This window comes from Canis lupus, chromosome 16 (assembly GCF_011100685.1).
Source record: "Canis lupus familiaris isolate Mischka breed German Shepherd chromosome 16, alternate assembly UU_Cfam_GSD_1.0, whole genome shotgun sequence".
Lineage (NCBI taxonomy): Eukaryota > Metazoa > Chordata > Mammalia > Carnivora > Canidae > Canis > Canis lupus.
Genome location: NC_049237.1, coordinates 25,347,886 through 25,371,295, shown reverse-complemented (window position 1 = coordinate 25,371,295; position 23,410 = coordinate 25,347,886). Strand labels below are relative to the sequence as shown.

Here is a 23,410-nt window from a genome sequence, read left to right as displayed (position 1 = left end):
TATGTTCTTGCCAACCTGTGTGGCTGTGTTCCAAGGTCCTAACACCAGGCTGTTAATGTATGACAAGCCGCAGTGGGCAGGACATCTTATTTTTCAAACCCTGCTTGCAAGCCAGATGAAAAAAGATGTTCTGAAAAGCAGAAAAGAACATTTAGAACCCAATAAACATCTCTACCCCCTGACTGATTCTACCTTGAAGAGCTGCCTTGAGTTTCCATACGCTGCATAAATCTACCTTATTTTAGAGCCACGGAGGTCCCTGTTGGTGCTCCTCACAGTCCCAATCATCTCCAACTTCAGTGGGCTCTGACACAGGAAATCTTCATGGATAAAGAAGATAATGTGCACTTGCTTTCCCAAAGCAGCCCTCGGCGGAGATGAATCTTCTCTCACCTTTACTGCTGTGGCAGCTATTTCTCAACTTCACTTCCCAGGGCTCCATCCTGGGCCAACACAGTATTTCACCAGCGAACAAAACAGTGGTTAAATTATAGGCCATTCACCTTCCTCCACCCTCTGCTTCCTTCTCCACTCCGGGTTGCAGAACACATCCTACCATTCACAGGGTTTGTTTTCTTTTCCCCAGACCAAAGCCTCCTGGGCTGACTGTTCCCAGCAACTTGTCCCTGAGCGTCTACACTAGCTTCTCTCTTGTATCTGCCTATGTCCATCTCTCAGATAGATAGATAATACATGATGAATACATAGAGAATAAAGAACTCTGCTTCCCTCTCTCTCTCTCTAATATATGGACAGAGACAGATATATAGGAACAGAGATATACATGAACAGAGAGAAAAAGAATAAACAAAAAGGGAAACAGTTTTTTCTTTATTCCAAATGTACAGATTTGTCCCTTTCACCACTAGAGGTTTCCCCTGAGAGCTCTCAGAGCTCTCCTAAATGGCTTTCAGTTTGAATACACAAAAGAAAGGCAGCCAGCCACAAATTTTTCAGTATAAAAAAATTTTAAAACATCACTGACACACCTAGAAAATTAATAAATCAATTCAGTGATCATTTTAATAATATAAATCATTGCTTGACCAGCTTTGGAAATCATTGGCACAAAAGCCATTTAAAAATATTGAGCTCCTTGGGACACCTGGGTGGCTCAGAGGTTGCGTGCCTGCCTTTGGCTCAGGTCGTGATCCTGGGGTCCTGGGATCCAGTACTGCATCAGGCTCCCCGCAGGGAGCCTGCTACTCCCTCTGCCTGTGTCTCTGCCTCTCTCTGTGTGTCTCTCATGAGTAAAGAAATAAAATCTTTGTAAAAAATTGAGCTCCACAAAGAAGTAATCAAATAGTGAATTTCAATATGCAATACGGTTTAAGCCAATGTTTCTCAACTATAAGCAAAAGAAGAAATTCTCAAGGATCCAATGACTCCTGCCTGAGAAACGATAACTTTTTAATCTAAAATCTTATTAAAATGTCTTTTAATTGTTATCACAGAAAAGAAGAATGTTTCATCTTTACATCCAGATGGTCAAATATACACATTAAAAATTATCATTAAAAAGTTTTTAAGTAGGGATGCCTTGGTGGCTCAGTGGTTGAGTGTCTGCCTTCAGCTCAGGTTGTGATCCCGGGGTCCTGGGATTGAGTCCCGCATTGGTCTCCCTGCATGGAGCCTGCTTCTCCCTCTGCCTGTGTCTCTGCCTCTCTCTCTCTCTCTCTCTCTCTCTCTCTCTGTCTCTCATGAATAAATAAGTAAAATCTTTTGAAAAATAAAATGAAATAAAAATACAAAGTTTTTAAGTCTAGGGGCACCTGGACTTAAAACTGGCCAGATGGCTCAGTCAGTTAAGTGTCTGAATCTTGATTTCAGCTCAGGTCATGATCTCAGGGTCATGAAATCGAACCCTGTGTTGGGCTCTGTGCTGGGAGTGGAGCCTGCTTAAGATTGTCTCTCCACAATCTCCCCATTCTAAAAAAAAAAAAAAAAAAGAAAAGAAAAGAAAAAGAAGTCCAAAAGAATATGCAGAATCTCAAGATTACATCCATGTGCCCAGTTTGAGAAATCCCATTCCAAATATCTTACATATATACAGTTCTCAGAGCTACAAACTCCTAAAATTCTAGGAACCAAACAGCAAGCATCACTGTAAGCATTTTGCTTTGTTTCCCTTTCCTTCCTTCCTTCCTCCTTCCCTCCCTTTAACTCAGAGCATTACAAATGACTATTTCCTGAAGACATGGATAAGTACTTCCTTATGATTACACACAGGACAAATGTCCAAGTAAAAAAAAAAAAAGCAAGATTTCCTGAAGTGTGACCTTGAGCAGCCATAATTTTTAGAGCTGTGCTGCCATAATCAGGGCTTTGTTCTGTATGTGAAGCAATCACATTTCCCCTTTTTAATTATTAAATATATAATAATACATTATCTATTCTACAGACAAGACACAGGCAGCTCTTTTTATTTTTTTCACATTTCATTAAATAGAGAAGAATAAGTCAAATTGCATTTTCTTTCTAACCAAGTCATCGTAAATCTCTGTGATGAATAACACATACCTATGCTTCTTTCAGGCTGCTTACCCCTTTCTCATTTGTATGGCTGTCATTTCTGCGCCTGCCTTAACTCCCTATCCGAAATAAGTGCAATATCTTTGTCTTTTTCATCTAGGGATCCCCATAGAGGAAGCAAATGGAATCTATTATGGTACATTTACAGAGTGTAGATGTTCAAAAATATGTTGGGAGAATAAATGCAGGCAAACATCAGGGGTGTTCATCATCATGCTCCTAACTCGGAAGAAAATGTTCAGAAATAGCTGCAAGTCACCCACCTCTCAGAATCCTGTACTACTTGGCTGACCTAAATATAAGCACATTAACCAGGGTGTTCTTCTGTACACCATTGTCACAAAAACAAGCTGCAGAGACTTGCAGTTTCCCACATGAGCATTCCCAGAGGGCAGGATGAGACCTTTCTGAGTTCCAGAGTCAGCCCTAAAAGGCTGAGCATGCTGAAGGGAGGCGAACAAGTTTTACACAGGTGCTCCATCTCTTTCAAAAAATTAAAGGGATTGCCCTGGACCTTACAACCCAGCACCATTCTTTATTTTTTATTAAAAAGGGACTGTGCATCTCTGCCACATTATTATATTAACTATAAGATTGCTTTTCTGAGCAAATATACACTTTGGTCTTTAAAGTGCTTGTATAGTAAACATTGCTTCTTACTCCTGTAACCAGAAAACATTTCATAAAAAATTCTAAATGCCATAAAGACCCAATGACATCAGATTAACTTCAAAACTTTGTTTCCTCTTCAACTGAATCAGAATATTGATTAGTCCATAAATATCACCACCAGTGTCTTATCTCAGGTATGCAAGCCATTCCAAAGACATTTGCGTTCTTCAAGTACTAGAGCTGAGGGATCTCATGCTTCTTTTAGAGGTCTCAACCTATTCAGCATCAGACTTTTAATTATTTCTTTCAAATGTGGTCTTGTTTTCTCACTACACACAGTCCCAAAGCAAACTGACTTAATTCCTTGCACAGTGACACAATCAGATTAAAACGACTTTTAAACCAGGAAAACCTCATTATCATATAGCTTATTACTACATGCATTTGGATAGGGTACAGGTCAAATCATGTCTCTGGATTATCTTAATTATATAGGTTGAAAAGCAGACACACGGCAATAATAGCCAAAAGGGTAGGGGTTAGTCATGTCACTAGCAAAATAAAGAGGATCCCTATGATACTTTCTTTTAAGAAAATAAAACTTTTTTTTCCCTTCAGATCAAAGGAGACTATTATGGGATCACCTGAAACAGTAAAAATTTCAATAAAGAATGTGATAGCACTTTACAAAGAAAATGTAGTAATGAAAATGCAGCTTAAGGGTGAAATTGGAAAAAAAAAGATAGCATATTTTGGCTTTTTATTACAGGATATTTAAGAGACAGCTTGGCAATAAATGTTAACATCTTTCTAATGGCTAGGAATGCAGTTGTATAAAGCTGAAAACTCACCTTGACTTATTGACACAGCAGAGTTTTAAGTTACATTGCTCATCCCCAGAGGAAATGCACCACACTGCAAAAAAAAGTGCTTAGCCTTACTCAATAAATGGAGGTAGGTGTGAGCTACTGTTACACAGCCACATTAGGCATTTTGACCCAGGGGAGGCAGATGGAAGGGGTAAGCAAACCAGGAGTGAGGCAGGAAAAGAGGCAACAATGTATAAAATAAAACAAAACAAAAATATAAACAAAAACAAATCCTGGTATTCATTATGCCCCACTAGGTTCAAATACAGTGAAAGAAATTAAAATCATGGCCCTCGCCTTCAAAATGACTACAGTTTAGTTGAAGAGCAATAATTAAACCTTAGCAAAAGATAATAATACATATATTATTAAGAACTAAATACCACAACAATCATATGCATGTTCATGTGTTATATATTACATTTTTCTGAAATTTTAATATAGAAATTGGCTTCAATGGAGTAAGTGCATAGATATTCCTGCTACAATGACCCAATACTATAAAGATACCAATTATCTTCAAGTTAATTCTTACATCTGATGGAATTCCAATACAAATTTCAACTGAATTTGTGAATTTGCTCAAGCATTTACATGAACAACAAAATTACACACTGTATAAATAGCTAAGTCACCTCTGCAACAGAAGAGGAAAGAGATATGACTTGTCACTCTCAGATATTACAACATAATTCTAAGGGATGGAAATTAAGTACAGCATGGGCTGGCCCAGATAAAAACAAATAGAACTATAGAACAGTATAAAAAGGTCTGATTTAGGGTCAAGTACCTGAAGAAAATTAACATATGATAAAGGTGCCACCACAAATCATGAGAAAGAAAGAGATGTAGGTGGTGGTAGGAAAACGGGTGAACTAGACACAGGAAAATCACTGTGGATTCCTACCTCATACAATATATAATTGTAGGCTCCAAATAGAGTTAAAGAAATGAATACAAACAATAGAAGTGTCAAATTAATAGAAGCTGGTATATTTCATGATTCTATCAATGAGAAGAACTTCTTAAAGTATAAGGCAAAAAGTCTGTTGAATTTATCACATAAAAATTGACAAGATTACCAAACAAAATTAACAAAGGGCGTCATGAATACTTTTAATAAGATGACTGAACAGAAGATATTTACAATGCCTAAATCCAACAAGGGATATATGAAGAAATCAAACAGAAAAATACTAGAATACTAATAGAAAAATTGACACAAGATATAAATAGAAATCACAGAAAAAGGAAAACAAAGACTAATAAATATACACAAAGTTGTTCAGACTTCATAGTAATTAGAGAAAGACAATTTAAAATAACAAGACATCAAATATCAAGCAGATTAAGAAAAAAATGGAAAACTGAACAGCTGAAAGAAAAAAAAAGGCAGAAACATGAATATGGGACCCCTGATGTACCAATTCGCTACCAAGCAAGGCTTAGATAAGTAATAATATGACTTCTGATGCACAAGGTCTACGCTTGCCTATATATCTATCTCATATAAATTCCCACACAGGTTCTTCAGGAAACTTGTCTAAGGATGTTTGTCACAGCATTGCTTGGGTGAGCGGGGCACCAGAAGCAATCTAATTCCTGAAGGAATGGGAAAACAAAATATGATAAATGGAATGTTGTACAGCATTAGGAGCAAGACATTTGACATCGTGTAGGAACATGAATGGTCCTAGAAATACATTGCTCACTGAAATAGCAAGATAAGGATGAGATTCACATCACAATGTCATTTGTATATATTAAAAATACATGCCTATGCCGTGCATAATGACTTCCTTCCAAAAAGCACACTATAGAAAGGGAGAAAAAGAGTAAATTTACAGTGGATTAACTTGACAAACACTACCTTGAGCTAGAAGATCATGGTGAACATTCAGAGTGGTAAGTCATATTGATGATATACCTTTAATATGATGGAATAAGAATGGTGCTTTACCTCTGAGATTTTCCTCACCAAGAACCTAGAACCCCAGACTGGTTATGAGGAAAACATCAAAAAATCTCCACTGGGTGTCATTCAACTAAATATCTGACCAGTAGTCCTCAAAATTATTGAGGCCATCAAAAACAAGGAAAAGCTGAGACCCTGTCAGCCTACGAGAGCCTAAGGAGACATGGTAGCTAAATGTAATGTGCAATCCTGGATGGGATCCTGGAACAGAAAAGGGACATTTGGTAAAAACCTAGGGAAATCTAAATAAAGTATGGATTTCACACTTTACAATGTGTGTTACATAATAAGAAGAATAATGTATCAATATTGGTTCAGTAGCCATTACAAATGTGCCATAGTAATGCAAGATGTTAATAATGGGGGAAACTGGGTCAGGGTATATAGAAATACTCTGTATTTGCAATTTTTCTGTAAATCTAAGCTAATCGGAAATAAAAATTAAAGTATACATGCCCACACTGCAATACATATTTTAAAGAACATATACAAATAAAGAACATGTCAAACCTAATAAAATAGTTACCTGTGGGGATGGGCATGAGGAGTGGAAATAAAACGAAAGAAGACTGAATCTTCTCATGTTACAGAAGAAGGAGCTAAAATCTAGAAGGGTTAAGTTACTTTGTTAAGCCTGTACTTAAAACACAGGCCTTCTGACCTTGAGTAGACCAGAAGTTCTTTTAATAACTCAGCCCTACTTTGCCTGCTCTGAGGATAAGCTGAGAGTGAATTTATTCCATGGACAGAAAACAGAGTTTAGCAGGTGAGTCAAAAGGGAGCATGAACTTTTTCATGAAGTGAAAAAGATGAAGACATCACTCTGGGGCTCTCAAGCAAATCACAGCATCCCAGTGGACTCCTAGGTTAAACACAGGGGCTGGCTTTAGGGCCATGGAACACTGGGGAATGAGATAAAGAGGCACTGTTCAGGCAAAACCTGGAGAAGCTTAGTTTCCAGAACTTATCTGCAATAACTGATTAGCTATAAAGAATTAATGAAAACAAGAAGTTACTAGGATTTCTTGGATCGGAAAGTAGGGCAACGTTTCAGGTCAGAGGTAAGTTTGCAACTGTGAGGCCAGAACCGGTCCTCTAGAAGCCTAGAGGAGGAAGATTGGTAGCAGATAGAAAAGAGTTTTGTTCCGTTTTTCCTATTTTCTTAGTAAAATCTAAAAACTCTCAAACTGCCTGCAGGTTCTTTAAGGTGAAGGAAGGGCTGTTTCCATATCTGAATCAGTAGAGTGGACATAGGAGCCTTTTTGGCAGCTGGCATAATGGTGGCCTCCCAGAGATCAAGGATACCTGAAGGATTGAGCAAGAAGACAGGAGCAGTAGGCACAGGAGAGTGGCATGTGTACTTCCCAATAAGGTGCACTTATGTCCTTTATAGGATTCTCAGAAAAAAGGATGTAAATCAAAACTAGAAAAATTCTACCCCAAATTAACTCATCTTAGAAAACGCCTAAAGAAACTAATTAAATTATCAAATCACAGAGAAGGAGGAAAGCATGCTGTCCTCAACACCTTCTCCCATCATCAGAAGAAATGTAGAAAAGACACATGGCTTAGATCAACACTCAAGCCCACTTACTTAGGTCATTAGCCTTTAAGAATCTTCTGTCTGCTAATATCTTAGGAAAAAAAAAATCAACAAACCCAGATGGCTTAGTGATAAGGAGGTTAGGAATTCATATGTTTTCAAGTGAATGCTGGGAATGGAAAGCTGAAAGAAAAATTGTCACTGTTAATAACCAACCAGCACGGGCTGGGATCAGAAAATCAATAGACACGTGCCTCACTCAATGAGTGTTCAGTGAGAAAGTCTTTTTTTTTCTACTGGTTTTTATCAGTGCTACCAAGGAGTTATCAGTCAATTCAGTAAATATATCCTTATGAATTATGATAATTTATATAAGGAGATCTATGCCACAATTAAAACAAATAAAAAATGGAGGATCTAGCATGTTGTCATTTTCAGAAAATATTTCAAAGGAAAAATTAAGTTGCATCTATATGCACAGAAAATTTCAAAGGAAATTGGTCACATTCTTTTCATCTGAGTATAACTGGGGAGCTGAGGAATAGGTGGGAGACTTTTCACATTACACACACTTTCACGCTTCTTGAATTTTGAATCACGTGAATTTACTGCCGCTGCCAAAAAGGAACAAAATGCTAAAATAAAAAGATTAAATATTTATATACTTATACCCTACTATTTTCATCAAAGACTATAACAGATCAAGTTATATCTACATCTAATGCAAGAGAACAAAATAAATAATTGAGAGATACAGATTTAAAATAAAACAGGGTAAAGAAAATGATAGTATCCAGAGGTAAAAGTGAGTATAATAAAATCCTGCATAGAACTTTGTCTAGTTGCTGGACATGGCCATGAATTTGGTGGCGAAAGCAAATCAGGAAACAAGATCAGAGTCGAGTGCCAATAATAACCTAGCCTCTCAGCAGAGGAATGACCTTTCTTACAAGGGAGAGCACATGGAAATCTCTCTCAAACATCCAAAAGATGCTGTGATACCATATATGTGTCCTCACCTTCGGCACACACTTTGATCCCTGCCGGGGGTTGCTCCCAGACCACCAGAGTGTGGGAAGTGCAGCCTGAAGTGAAGTCTGAAGGCCACAGAGCTCAAGGCCTGGGGGACTAGTTGCCTAAGCCCAAAAAGGTGGAACAGAGAAGAAATCCTTCATGTCAGACATGCCACTCAGTACACAGGCCCCAAATTCCAACTGGAAAATCTCTGTGTTGACCAATTAAGTCAGAGGAATTAGAGAGAAAATTCTAATTTGATAGCATATTATTCCCTTGTCTTTTAGACAAAAAATGTGTTTGCTTCTGTTTCCTATAGAGCACTGTAATGAATAGACATCATCTTCATAGAGGCCCCCAGACACTTGATTTCCAGAATTGTTCATGTTTCTTTATCAAGCACACTCCCTTTGGGATGCACGGGTAGTCCTCTCTTTCTATGTCTTCTCCACCTCCACCTCATTGCCAATATCCCCCAAACAGGTCCTAATCACCACGTGCCCTGTAGTCTCTGCCACACACACATAGTGCGCAGACACAATGCTATGTGCTCACCGAACTGGTTCCATTTTCTTCCTGGGCACATAGCTTACCCCATTTCCCAGCCTCTCATACAGTCAGAAGAAGACACAATTGAGTTCTGGCTCGTGGAATGTGTGTGGACATAATGCCTCTTCTGGGCCTGGCCCCCCAAAATGTCCTGCACAAATCACCCGCCCATCAGTGGTGATTGCCCATCAGTGCCCTAGGTGCCAGCTGGATCTTGATCATCAGGGCACTATCAGGAGCAAAGATGGTGGAACCTCTATTAGCTTGAGTCTTAAATGATTATGCAGCACAAAATCCCCCTCTGGAAACCCACAATGGGCTATAATGTGAGTAATAAATAATTTTTACTTCTTTGTTTATTACTACATTTAGCCTACTTGTCCAACATAGAAATTGAGGTTCTCCTATAATAGAAACTGTAAATATTTGACAGTGACTTAGATTAGATGGGTGATAAGTGGCAGGGAGGGGACAAAGCAACATGTCCAGGATATATAGTGATAAAGCACTGGCAAAACTATTGACTACAACACCATGGAAGGTAGGTCACCTGCCTATTGAGCTTACCATTCTAGGGGAATTAGATGATTCTGTGCTAGGAGATGGTTATAGTTCTAAAAGAACCAAAAGAGGATGGAGAAGTATAACACTTGGTATTTGTTGTTTGCTACTAATTGTCTACTATTGATTGTTGGTCAGGCTTTTGCAAAAGAATCAAAAAACCCTAAGAACTGGAATGTGTAACTGGCACATTAGCAGATAGAAATAAAAAAGGAGAGTCGTTCCAGAAATCTGGGACTTAGTTAGAAAAGTCATTTGCTAATTGCTTCCAGTAACTAAAAATGAAAGATATCACAGTAAAAGACATTGTATGCTGAAGACCCAGTGAGACTTCTCAGTTGTGCATTGTGACTAAGGATTTTAGCAAAAAAATGGATTAAGGATGTGATCTTTCCACCTATTATTAGGTAATCTGAAGATGGCTGCCATTAAACTGAAAAATAGAGAGAGACACAGAGATGAGGAAGCAATAAAATAAACAAGCAGCCTTGAAATTGTGTCTAGTAAAGAACTGTATGGTGACAACACATGAAGCTTTCTGAAAAAAAGTAAATCAGAAGCCTTCTATATTACTGAGAGAATTGTATTACAAAAGCAATTATTACTTTGAATTGGAAAAGGTTTGAGTATTCTGTATGCCTTAAATCTGGAAGAAAGTGGGCTATGAATGCTGGCAGTCCCCAAGGAAAGTGTAGGACCCAAGACCCACTTCAGATGTGGCAAGGACGATGGACAGGGAAGAATTGTGGAGGGCAGAACCAGGTCTCATTAAGAAAAATGAACGAGAAAGTCCCTCTCACAGAGGAAGATGAGAATCTATTCGGGGAACTTCCCCTGCTCCCTGAAAAGAGGAACTTCCTAATGTCTGCCCTGTAGGATGCCAAATTTGCTATACGCCAGTGATTACTCTCGGTCTTCTTTTCCTCCTTTTTCTGAATAAGAAATATTACCACTGTCATCACCACTCTAAAGGAGGAGAGGTTAACATTTCTGTGTTGCTCACAAGCTGTGGGACCAAGAAGAATCACATCCACATCTCATGGAGAGACCCACTCCCTTCCTAGAGACCCTGAAATTTGAGCTGGACAAAGTAACTGGGTAGGGCTTGAGCATGTTTCTGTGGAGGAGGGACGTGTACTCTATGTGCTAAAAGAAAAAAAGGAATAGATTTTTGGTGACCTGCAGGGTAGACTGTGGCAGAGATGATCCTATGTGTTTGTTGACCCATTTCATTTTCCTGCACATATAAACTATTTTTTCCAACCTCCCCTGAAGCTACAGGGGATCAGGGACCATCTGATTGAGTTCTAGGCAGTGGAATGCAGCCTGGTTCCTAAAATCCCCTAAGCGATGTCATATCTTCTCAGCAAATGAGTACTCATGCTGCAGGGCATACTCTACCTACCCTTAATCAATGTACATTAAGCACACACCATCTGACAATGGTTCTTAGCCAACCTGTAAGTTGCCCAGAGCTGAGTGTATTCTTCAGCCTGTTGTTGCTTGTTTCATTAGGCCTCTCTATTAACCATTTTTTTGGTATTCCAGTGAACTATTTTGACTAGTAATAATCGGTAAAAGATAAAATGACTGGACTTGCTGGAATAAAACAACAGAAAAATATAAGAATACGTAGAAACTTTACAGAAGCTCAAGAATCTTCAATGAAATGATCAAGAAACAGAGGTAAAGACTATTAGGCATTGGGGAATAGGTTGAAGTCCTCTGACATCACAAAGGGTAAGAAGAATAGCTTTAGCCTCGACAGATGAGCCAATAATTGTATTAACAGCATCTGGGAAAAATTAAGCATGTCATGACTTTAAGAGATTTGGAAAGACTGAAAGAATGATTCTCAATGTACAGTGCAGAGAAGCACCTCCACAGGAACCCTGCCATAAAGATCTTTTATTGTCCTCCCCCAGTTAGCATTCACATCTCCAGGAGCATATTACCTGCAATGCCCAGGATGGCTGCTGACCCAGTGCACCCTGACACAACTCCAGTGCGGTGAGAACCCATGGGCTGCAGAAACAGAACATGATACTGACCAATGACTCTCAGACATGGGAGAGGAGTTGTCCAGCCTGCATGCATATTCAGACAATTAGAAAAAAAAAAAAGGGAAAAGCAAAGTCAAGAAGGTGTGAGAGATGAACAGAGAAGTCATTAAAGGCAATGGTAATACAGAAAATCAGGCTGCTTCAATCAGCACATATTAGGAACCTCAGTTATCACCTTGTTGTGTCTAGCCCCAAAGCACTTACATCCCATCTACTACCAGACTTATAGAGACCAGAAAATTGTCCTTTAGCTATTCCCCTGGATTAAAAAGAAGCTAGGGAAGGCCAAAGTTCTGTTGGAAGACAATCAAAACAAGAGAAACAGGAAAAATCAGTTTCAGCAAGCCTCTATAGGCCCTATGAGCCTGCTGCTTCCCTGACTAGAGAACAATCCTGGACTCCGCCACTCATGAGTGGCTTAATGGGGTTCATTTGTCAGGACTGACATTACCTCAAGATTCAGAAATGTTTGAAGAGTTTTTCATCAGTGTAGAGAACCATCTTTCCTATAACTACAAAACCATCACCTATACCTTGAGGCCAGCTCCCTGACTCCCAAGTTATACCAATACCTCTCCTGCCCAGCCATCAGTGCTTCCACTGAACTTGACCCATTGCATCCCTCCTCCAGCCCCCAACCTCAGCCTCTTCATCAACCTACAACCCACAAGAACAACAACCATGGACTGAATTCTAGGGTAGGTGCTATAGAAATAAATGAAGAAACTTAGTGCACGACTCTTGCCTACCCTCAGGAAGCTTACAATCTTGTTTGAAGGTGCCAGAACACTTGAGCCACTGATTTTGCAATGAACAATTAATTGCATACATGGCACAGCAACACAAGAGATATTAGCATTCCCAGGAAGGGGTAAGTAGCTGAGACTGGCACATTTATGCTGACTTCACTGGGCCTGCCTGACAAGAGTTCTCTCTTTCCTCCTAGATCACTCATTCATATTTTTTCTTTAGCTTTACTTAAAAAAGAAAAATTTCTGTCCTTTTGGTTTCTATACAAATCTTCTTTTTCCTACATGCCAGAAAACCACTCCTTCACTCATGTAAGAAATTCTCTCTTTTTGCAGAAAATGATTCTTTAGCCACTTAAAACTATGACAAACTACTCAAATGAACTCACTGGGAAACTATTCCTAACCTCTATATATTCAGGCATGTTGAAAGGCACGTGTGAAAGCTTTCTCTTCCCCTCTGTCTATACCTACTTGTTCGATTGACTCGGTGAGCAGAGACAACATCTAATTGTATTTTCCACCAAAACATTAACATGTTATTAATGCTTAGCAAGTAAGAAAAATAATAATGCCTTTATATTCCCCATATTTTCCACTTTAGGATTTCATATGCAGAAAGAGATTTTAAAAAATAAAACCTGAAGGGTTTGGTCCATTAGACATATATTAGGTTTTTCTGTCCTCCTATACAAAGGTTCAGCCTTTTAAATGGAGCATGCAGCTATTAAGCATTAACCCATCTGTTCTGTTTCTCTTTTTTACTTCAAAAGACTGGCATACTAGTCTCAAAGCAAAAGTTGTACGAACGCTGCTCTTTTCCCAACAATGCAGCTTGACCACCACCAAGGGACTGCTACTCAGAAATGCTTGATTACACTGTTAAGTTCCCAAATGCTTAAGAGCCACACAAGAGTACAAAGTCCCCTTTCCTTTACATTCTGCCCTCAAAACACCCCTAACATACTACTGTGCACCTCGTTTCCTGAACACAAATCCTCCCTCCAGCCAACCCTGCCTCCCCAATGCTCCTTGAAGCCCTACTTGGAGATTCTAAGACTTCTCATTCCAACAGCCCTAAAATGTAACCCATCTACCAAGGACTAGATAATTCATGACAATCCCAACACATCTTTCTTGACCATAATAACTCTGAGTGGTGACACACTCTTTAGAATTTGGAATATGAAAATATCTAAAAAGTTAACAGCATGATGCAGCATATGTCAGAAAGTCAAATGGACAGAAGAATCAACACTTGTGAGATCACATCAGGTGAGTACCTCCTTAGGGGCAGGTAGGACTCTACAGATCACGTTCTCAGGATCACACATGTATTTATACCACACTGAACTACCTATGGCTCTTCCTCCCAGCAAAGTTTATGAGCTTCTTGAGGGCAGAGACTAGTTCTCACACAGCTTCAGAATCCCCTGCAATAACTAACACTAATAGTGCTGGACATGCAAAAAGGACACAGCGGATTCTTTTTGATTTGTCCCGTAGGGAAGCTGGGAATATTTTCTAGTTGAGTAAAATCAAGTTAAAGCAATACATCAGTGATAGAGCATTGAGACTCAGTGTGACAATATTTTCAATGAATTGAATGGGATTTCAGACTCCTAGAGACCCACTCTTCATGCAATTTCAGCAGAGAGAGTGTATGTGGAAGGAGGGGGCAAATGAATAGGATCAGGCTATCAGTTCTCCAATGGCCTTCAAAATCATCTGATGGAAGCCCTCTTGTTAGAGATGAAGAAGTACCTGAAGAAGCCTCCCGACAGAAGCTAGAAGACTAGAGATCTCATGAGATATGAGCCCTGTTCACATCCCCAGCTGCTTTACAGAAAGAGCACACGTGTTGTTTGTCTGTGAAAGAAGTGCCCCACCTCTGCCTGGAAGAAGGGAGTGAAACATCATTCAGAGCCCCCATCCATGCTTAATGGCAATGCATTTAATGTTGTTTTGATGATGTGTAACACTGTTAATTGCAGATCTATTGTAATTGCTTTCTTTTCCCTATCCCATCTATGCTACATGCAACAAATAATAACACATTCTCTAAACAATTTAATTATGCCACAGCAAGGATACAGAGTAGTAACAGGAAAACTTGAGTTCAAATAACTAAATTCTTAATTGAGCAGCTAAGAGCTTTTTCTTTTTTTTAATAAATTGTTTTCAATTTTCTGACATTCCTTTTCTAGTTCAGGTAACAATAAAGCAGTGCTGGACTGTGCCATCAGGATATTTTTGTAGACAAATGCTAAATGCACATCTGTGAAGTGCAGGCACTTTTCCAGGAATTATGGAAGATCAAATGAATAAAGCTCTCTTTCTGTCCTCAAGAATCTAGTAAGATGATTACAAACGAACAAAAAAATCTAATAAAGGGAGAACATAAAGGGCTAATAGGAAGCTATGGAATGTGAGAGCAGGAACATATTCCCTGATTCTTCTTCACTGGGGAAATCATATTAATAAAACCATGTGTGTTTACAAAGCAATATACACAGAAATTAGAAAGTTCTTAACTTCAAAAGATGGTTATCTTCCATTTTAGATAATTCTTTTAAGTTCACATTTACTTCTAACATTTGAGTGCCTACTGACAAAAAAATATGCTAACTTTTTTCACAGATTCTGATTTCTAAAAGTTTTCTCAGAAGAGCAAGTTTTATTTGCCTTCATCAGAATATTGCTGCAATGGAGTTAATAGTGAAAAGCAATATAATTTTGTATGTTACACCACACTTTATCACTTCCAAAGCATTTTCACAAATACTATTTTAAGAGGTCTCATTTGGTCACCACAAAATCCTGAGAAGCACACAGGGTCAGTTTATTGTGTTTCTGGGCGTGTACGTGTACATGTTAATATTGTTTCCTTCATTGTGCACAGAGGAACTGCAGGCTCAGAGATGTCTGGTGAGTGACAGTGACAACTGGCATTTGTCAGACTTGTCAGACAAAAAGAAAATTGCTGGCTAAGCCCTCCAATCTAAAATTACTCACAAGTTATTACACTTGAAAACTCATGTTCCCACTGGTATATGTTCTCTACAAAAGCGAATATGCTCTGGGCATCACTCAGCTTCTGGGGCTCCCCCAGCTTCCCATTGTATCCATGCGCAGCACCTTGTCCTCCTCCCCCATCCCCCCAACAGACATTGGCAACCTCTCGTCTCTCATTCTCTGTTCTCAAAAGAAGATGGAAAGGCAGCCATTTATTTGTGTGCCCATCCTAAAGAGCCAGAGCCACTGAATTATGTCCCTTACGAATATTCGGATTTTAAACTTTGTTTTAACTTTATGGGGGAAGTCTTTATGCTGATAAACACATTTAGGCCAGCAGCCATCACGTAGAAGGAACTTGGTGCTGATTCACTGATGTTGCCACATCTCTCCGAACAGTGATTCACAAAAGGCCTCTTGAGCTTATATCCAGGGTCACAGAAGAAAAGAGAAGCTGCCACTAATGCATCCTGCCCTGTTGTCCCTGAAAGGAACTTCAGGGGATGAGCAATGACAGATTTAACAAGTAGAGAAAGCCCACTGAGTCCCCAGTGGCTGAAATACAAAAAAAAAAAAAAAAAAAAACAGAATCTAGGAAGTAGCCAGAGCCAGAGACTGATGTCCGGAAGCCTCAACTCCAATCCTGCACATGAACATTTGCCCCAGCCTGTTCTCACACCGTAAAGGCTCCAGGCCTCTGGCCCTGGAAACCTTCCTCGAGACCTCGAGAAAAGGAGCTGTCCTCAAGTCCACATTCCTCTTTCTTCCACTGAAACACCGAGTGGGAAAGCCGTCCTTACCTCGTAATGAGCCACGCGCTGAGATTCGGATATCAGTTGTGCACTGCACACCTTGCAGTAACTGTCTGTAAATAAATCCTGATCGATATCGGAGGACTTCATCAGGCTAAAGGAGAATCAACAGAAAAGAAAAATGAGTCCACTGCTTTGATGTTTATGCAGGACATTAACTGCATGAAAAAGCCAGGAGCAGGGTAACAGACCCCATGATGCTAGCAGTGGGGGAGACCTCCCTATCACCTAAGGTGATACCATGTCAGTTAACCACAGCAAGTATAGACTTTATGATTTTTCCATAAGTGCCCATACCCTACAAAACAGAAGTGCACCTTTAGTTTTCTCTTTTTGACAAATCAGATTTATATCTGTAATGCACTGCTAAGGATTTATGTGAGAGGAAGCTTTCATACATGATTTATATTAACAAAATATTTTAAGCATTCAATATATGCAATGTAAGAAAAAGACTGAATGAATCTTGATACATCCACAAACTAGAATACAACACACCTCCTAAATCCAAACTCAAATCAAACTCTTCTTTAAAAGAACATTTAAAGAAATAGGAAAAACTTTACCATTAACAACACAAGGGTTTACAAATCAGTACATACAGTATGATACTAAATTTGTTTATATGTATTAAATTTAAGTTATATGCATACATTATATGTATACATGTTTATACATATTAAATTTAAATTAAATTTGTTTATATGTATTAAATTTGTATAGTGCATAGAGTTTTAACAGAGTATTAATAGCAGTTACTTTTCAAAGATTTTAAGGTAATGAGTTACATAATTATGTTTATTGTTTTATTTTCTAAAATAAACATGTTGCTTTTATAATACATGGAAACAAGTTAGCTTTGTTCAGAAACTTATAAGCAATATAAAATTTAGTTTTGAGCTCAGTAACTATACTTACAGAATTAAAAAATAAAATCAGTTCAACTATAACTTTTCTTGCAAGCGTATACCTTGTAAAGAGAGGAGCCTGTTCATCATTCATGCTGACTTTTCCACATTTAGGGTTACTGATATTCATAAAAGCCACCTCCATCATTCCACACTGCAATTAAGCCCACAAAGGTAAATAAACATATCATCAAATTCCAAAACCTGAACCAAAATGCAGCCAAGAGTCTCAAGCTGGTGAAAGTGATCTGTCACAAAGGTGTTTCATAGCATCTGAACCGTAATGTTGCCACTGTAGAAACACACACCAGAGCATCAGAATGCTTTCCTCCAATCCACAAACTCTCATTTTACCTCCTACCAGCCAGGTAAAAACTAAGGATTCCGCCAGACAGCATACATATGGAGAGGCAAATGAATTTCAGACAACAGGGATGTGGTGGGAAGCTTGGAGTTCATCCTGCTCCCACGCCCTCATTTCATATGTGAGACTGTTTAAGTCACACCGTCAATTATTGGCATGGCCATGTATGCGGCCTGGTTTGCATGATTCCAATTTCCACATTCCAAATCCATCTCAGGTCTCATGCTATTTGCCAGCCGTGTGATGTTAGATGAGTCACTAAACCCTCTAGGTAGTTTCCTCCTACACAAATTAAGATAAAATATTAGCCATGCCTTTTTAGAGAATTGTGGTGAAAATCAAAAGAAGAAATATGAGAAGGTACTACTATATAAGCTCTAAAACTCTTCATTTGAAAAGGATCATCATGACATTCTTAATAATATCCTAATTATGGCCAAGTCTTGACCAATACAACAAAATAAAGGACAGTGGTGCATTTTATGTGATTTTTAAAACCATTTAAATAGCTGGTCTACAAAAAAAAAGTATCTGCCTGAAATAAAAAGCTGCCTTCCTCAACAACTACAAATTCACTTTCTATCTTTGTCCTTGGTTATAATGGCCCATTCAGAGCATTTGATTTTCAAGATTCGAAATGATTCACAATTTTTGCTCCTAAGAGACAATGGTAGCTCTGGTATTTCAATGCCCTGAGTACCAACAGTAATGGCAGATAGTAAGGACCACTGACTTTCATAGCTGAAGTGGATCTGTTATTTCTGGAAGGCTCATTCCTGGCAGAAAGCTCAGTCAGCCTGGAGTCTAGCACCTACAATGCCTGGAGACTCACTACCTAACATGGCAACCTGTTACAAAGAGTCTGGCAACTCTAGTAGTTAGGTATTCTTCAGGTTGAATCAAAATCTGTTCCACTGTTACTTCACTCATTGATTCTGTCTTTGGGTGCAACACAGAAAAATTCTGCTCTCCTTTTTCATGAGATATCCTCTCTTAAATGCTTGAAGAATAGCTGCCTTCCATCTATACTCTACCTCTTTCCTGAATTATCGTCTTGGTCTGTGTCTATTTCTTTATGGCCCATTTTCAAAGGCTGTGCCAAGAACAGAATGAACATTTCAGATATGGCCTAATCAAGCAGAGGATCACAAATCCAAATGAGCATCCAAAATATCCATTGACATGTGTAATGGTCTCTATTCACATCCCAGAATGCAAATGGAAAAGAGGGGTTTTGATGATGGCAAAATGTAGTACAACATTTTGAAATGTCAAATGGGAAAAGAAAACCTACTAAGGTGTATTTTTTTAAGCCAAGCTTCTATAAGTAGTTGTGTTTAAATATCATCATGTTCCCTGCTATTTCTAATAAAGAAGTGCACAAAAATAGATTCATGGGTGACCTGGTTAATAGGAATCTCCAAACTCACTGCACACTCCTTCCTCATTATACAACCGACTGCAGAAATCAAACACTGTGAAAGGATATTCAAGGTACGTGTCGGACCGAGTGGGGCCCGTAGGAGTCTGAGTCTCGGTAAAACAGCTGTGCAGCAGAAATAGCTTTAAAGGCAGAATATAAAAATGTGTATACTAAAAAAAAAAAAAAAAAAATTCAAAGGAAGGAGAATATCATGGCTTTTTCCACTGTTTTATATAAGAATATTGATTGGAACAGGCCCATATGCAGTAAAATGGCAATAAAGACCCCTCTGAAATCTGCAAGGCCCAAATAGAAAACCTGAATAAGTTAAATTCCAGTGGGAAGCAATTAGTAGGCAAGTGTCAGCCTGGTTTGTGCATAAGGTCTTTTCTCCAAGAAAAGAGAACTCTCTGTGTAGGTCACTTTAGACAACTAGAGAGCCTGATTTATGATTCAAAGAGTGGAATTCCCCAGGAAGAGGGCTGCCATTTGTTGCCTGCTCTGCCTTGCTTAGAATAGAATTCTCAGCTTCTCTTGTCTTCAAAAGTGTACAGATGAGCTGGTAAGAACAAGGAAAATCCGACTACCTGTCTTTAGCCTTGTCCATGGTCCTGAATCAGCAACTCGAGCAGAGACAGAGCAGGGTCGTTAATCAGTTACTAACTGGTCAGTCCCACCAGCTCACAAAAGCCAATGTGTGGTGACCCCCAACCTGAGGACGTGCTTGCTGCACTACATCTGAGGCCCTGGGGCATTTTAAGGAGGGAGAGAAGAGCAGGGAAGGGGAGGAGTTTGATTTCCTGGATTTGAAACTGATCTGAATGCAAACTTCCACAGTGCTCCCCACAATGGCACATTCCAAAGCAAACACTGAAGATCTGAATAACCTATCACTCTGCAGTATTCACAGAGGACAGTGTTACCTGTATTTTACTAAAGAAGTCCAGAGGGAAGTTGGAAGCAATATTAAAACAGGAGTCTGATCAGATTCTCATTTGCTGTCCCAGGTCTCTATACAGCAATAAATCTATTTACATCTGGTAGCAGTGACAGTATAAGACTCAGAGGTGTAGCTAAGTATAATAAATTAAAGGAATATAGAGGAGGAAAGCTTTTGTTTATTCAATAATGATTACTGTGCATCTACTATGTGTGAGGCACAGGGATAACAAAGGACACAACTCCCATCTTCCAAATCTTTATGAGCTATTGAGTGAGAAGAGAAACGTGCACACAAATAGCTAAGGCAGGGGCAGCAAGTGTAATCTGGCTAGTAAAAAGCAATACAGGATTTGAGAAAACAAGGGGATTATAAGGAACCCTTCAGGGAGGTTCTAGGACAGTTAAAAATTTTAAGAATGAATAGGATTAGAGTGAAGGGAAATGGGTTTAAATCCAATAGGTTCCAATTGTTTTTGTTAGCATGGAGAAAAATATTACTACTAGTAGGTATGAGAAGGTACATACAAAGGGCTTCAGTAGGGCTTGTTTGAGAATATGCAACATAAAGGAAGGAGGCAGCAAAATGCAGGGAGAGAAGGGTATACAAAGATCAGGACCCAGATGGAAGGAGGGGAGACTGAAGGGAAACAGCAGGCCCCAAAATGTTTCTCAAGGTGCAAGGAATGGCCTTTTTTAGGATCTTTAGACGCAACGGGAAGCCTTCTCCTCTGCTGCTTTCTGCTTCTCAAGAACAGATTTCAGGAACACAGCCTGAAAAGCCAGAGAAACCTGAGGCTTCATGGCCAAGAGGAACATTCTTCACTCCATTCCATTTCTGATAATGCCAAAATAGCTTCTGACTCAAAGATCCCAAAACCTATGCAGGGTTCTTCAGAGGAAAAAAGACATTACTTCAAATCCACGTTTGGTTGCTTGCCAAGAAGATTTTTGAGTGTAAAGTTACATATCCTCCCTGAACCACCATTTCCTCATTTGTGAAACAGGGGAAACATTCTTACAGGCTCATTGTGAGGATTAGAGATGATGCAGATAAAAAGCATCTAACAAAGACTGTGGCATATGGTAGACCCTGAAAAAAATGGATATTACCACCATTATGATGAATATTATTAATTTTGTATTATCATTATTCTTATTTTCAGAAGGGATGCTATAAATATTTAAGTAGAGAAATAAATAGAACCACATTAAAAACTAAAGGGGCAGATTACAGAGTTGGTGAACTGAAGTCATAACTCTGATTGTTGTCACAGGCTTTCTCTTCTGTATTAACAATATCAGCCACAGAAAAGGCTCACTTCCACTGAGTTCCCTGTGGCAAAACTCTGTGTGAAGAGCCCTTCAGCCAGTCCCCCACTGCCAGTCTGAGGAGCACCATTAAACATACTAACATGAAAGCAGAGGGCAGACATTCTCCCCAGAATTGACATGCTATGGTCTGGAGAGCCCTGACTGTCCAGACAAAGCCATGCAAACTTTAACTGCTTAGGGCCCACACTCTCTTCCCAGCATTTATCTGAACCAAGATAGGATGCACGGACATTTGCCCAGACATCCTGATCTGCTTCTGCCTGCACGTCCAGAGTCGGAGCCTCCGTAACCTGACTGACTCCCCCCAGATCCAGTAGCCGCTACTGCCCTCCCACTTGGTGTGACACCCTGAAAAGCCACCACTCCTTTCTCTCCAGTCTGGCTGGTGCCTCATCATCTAGTCTAAGACCCTCCACGTATGACACATGCCCACTCCCTCCAAGGGGCCCGGCTCCAAAGGCCACCACTCTCAACAGCTCTGGCCCTCTGCCTCCCCCTGCCCAATGCAGAGAGACAGGATCTCTGTCTCTTTCAAATTTGACAAGCTGAACAGTGGATGAAAATGCCACCAACTAAAACAAACCTTCTCCTGGTTAAGAATGTGAAACAGACATGAGCCATGACACTGCTGTCTCAATTCAGCCACATTTTAAAATTACTAATATCCAAGAGCTATTGAAATTGTCCCTGCTTTGTTTTATCAATTTTGGAGGGGATTTCCCGCTGCTCAGAAAGGGAAAAGATATGAGAATTAGAACTGGCCCATCTTTAGCACAAAACATATGAGCCTTTGTGATCTGAGTTTTCATTTCACTTGCAAAAGGGTTCCTGGACCAGAATCCCCCTTTGGTGTTCTGTGGCTGTTGCCTGGTCTTTGCTCCATTACCATTTCAGACCCTGCCACTGTCCTTTTCCTCCTCCTAGCAACAAAAGGAGGAAGATTTGTGAGACAAGCTTGTGGCTTCAGCATGCATCTCCACAGTGACCACCCATCCTCACTCAGGCCCAGGAGCCCAGAGGATGAGCTGGAAGCAAGGTCTGTCCTGTCTCCTTCACACCTCCCTCTACATGACAGGGGCAATGCAGGGCCGGCTGCTGTGGCAGCAGACCAAGCAGCCTTAGAAGACAAAGAACCATGAACAGTACTCCAGAAAAGAAAGCATTCTGGTGTTCAGTGAAAGTCTAGAGAGAGGGGGCCGGGAGCCATACAAGGCAGCACAGATGAAGCAGATGCCCCAGCCCGGCTCAGGAGGGCCTGCACACTTGCTTGAATTCACCACACCTCCCACAGGTGGCCAGACAGAGGAACCTGGAACCTCCCAAGAGGCAGCCAAGATCTGGTGAAGGTCAAATACAGGATCAGCTTAAAGAATCTTTGGATTCCTCCTTCCTGGGGATGGAGGCCTTTTCTGTCTGAAGCTACCGCCCCCACTCCTGATGTTGCTCAGACAAAGGAATCTGGCAGTCCAGGCCCTTATCATACATCATCCACATGCAGGTGCAAGCTCTGCTATCCAGCCTGAGCTTTGTTTAAAAAAGAGAGAAAGAGAGAGAGAGAGACAACCCTCCCCACACCACTCCCTCTTCCTGCTCAGCATTGCCAGAAGCTGCATGGCTGACTCACACCACTTGAATAATTGCCTTTTAATGGAACCATTTTCTTCACGTGTAAAACCAGGTTCTGTGATTCCTGACTCTGAGGTGTACGCCACTGCTGGGTACCGATGCCTCCCCCTCGGCCCCAGGGCTGCGGAACCAAGTCTGTCAGTCTCACTCATATATGGTACAGGTGAGCCTGCTGACATTTGGGGAAGGAGAACAGCAAATGTGCCCCCAGCCTGCACCCATCCTGTGGGCATGCATATGTGCCTCTGCCACATCTGAGGAGACATGCATGCCTGGTTCCTTGCCCCTTGTCCCCTCTTCTGTCCCTCATCTTTTGCCTGAATGTGCAAGTCTGAATTGTGGACTCCTGGAGCCATGGAGAGTCCGAGGCTTCAGGCTCCTCTAGCCCTTCCCAGAGTTTGTGAGACAATTCACCAAATGGCCTCTGCCCAAGTCTAGCATATTATACAGCCTCACTAGGATTCCTCCTTTATTCATTAAACAGATTTTTACAGAGCATGTGCTATGCGCATGGCACTGTG

At 40.1% G+C, this 23,410-nt stretch overlaps 1 protein-coding gene across 9 annotated transcripts in view; it reads right to left on the bottom strand.

Annotated features, from left to right (window-relative positions):
* The window catches only part of ZMAT4 (zinc finger matrin-type 4), a 337,657-nt gene that overhangs the window by 255,406 nt on the left and 58,841 nt on the right, over window positions 1-23,410 (bottom strand). For all 9 annotated transcript variants that reach the window (XM_038559976.1, XM_038559978.1, XM_038559979.1 and 6 more), the window contains one exon: window positions 16,283-16,388. In XM_038559976.1, the coding sequence (XP_038415904.1) occupies window positions 16,283-16,384 (102 nt within the window). In that variant the 5' untranslated portion in view covers window positions 16,385-16,388. The remainder of the gene's footprint in view (window positions 1-16,282; window positions 16,389-23,410) is intronic.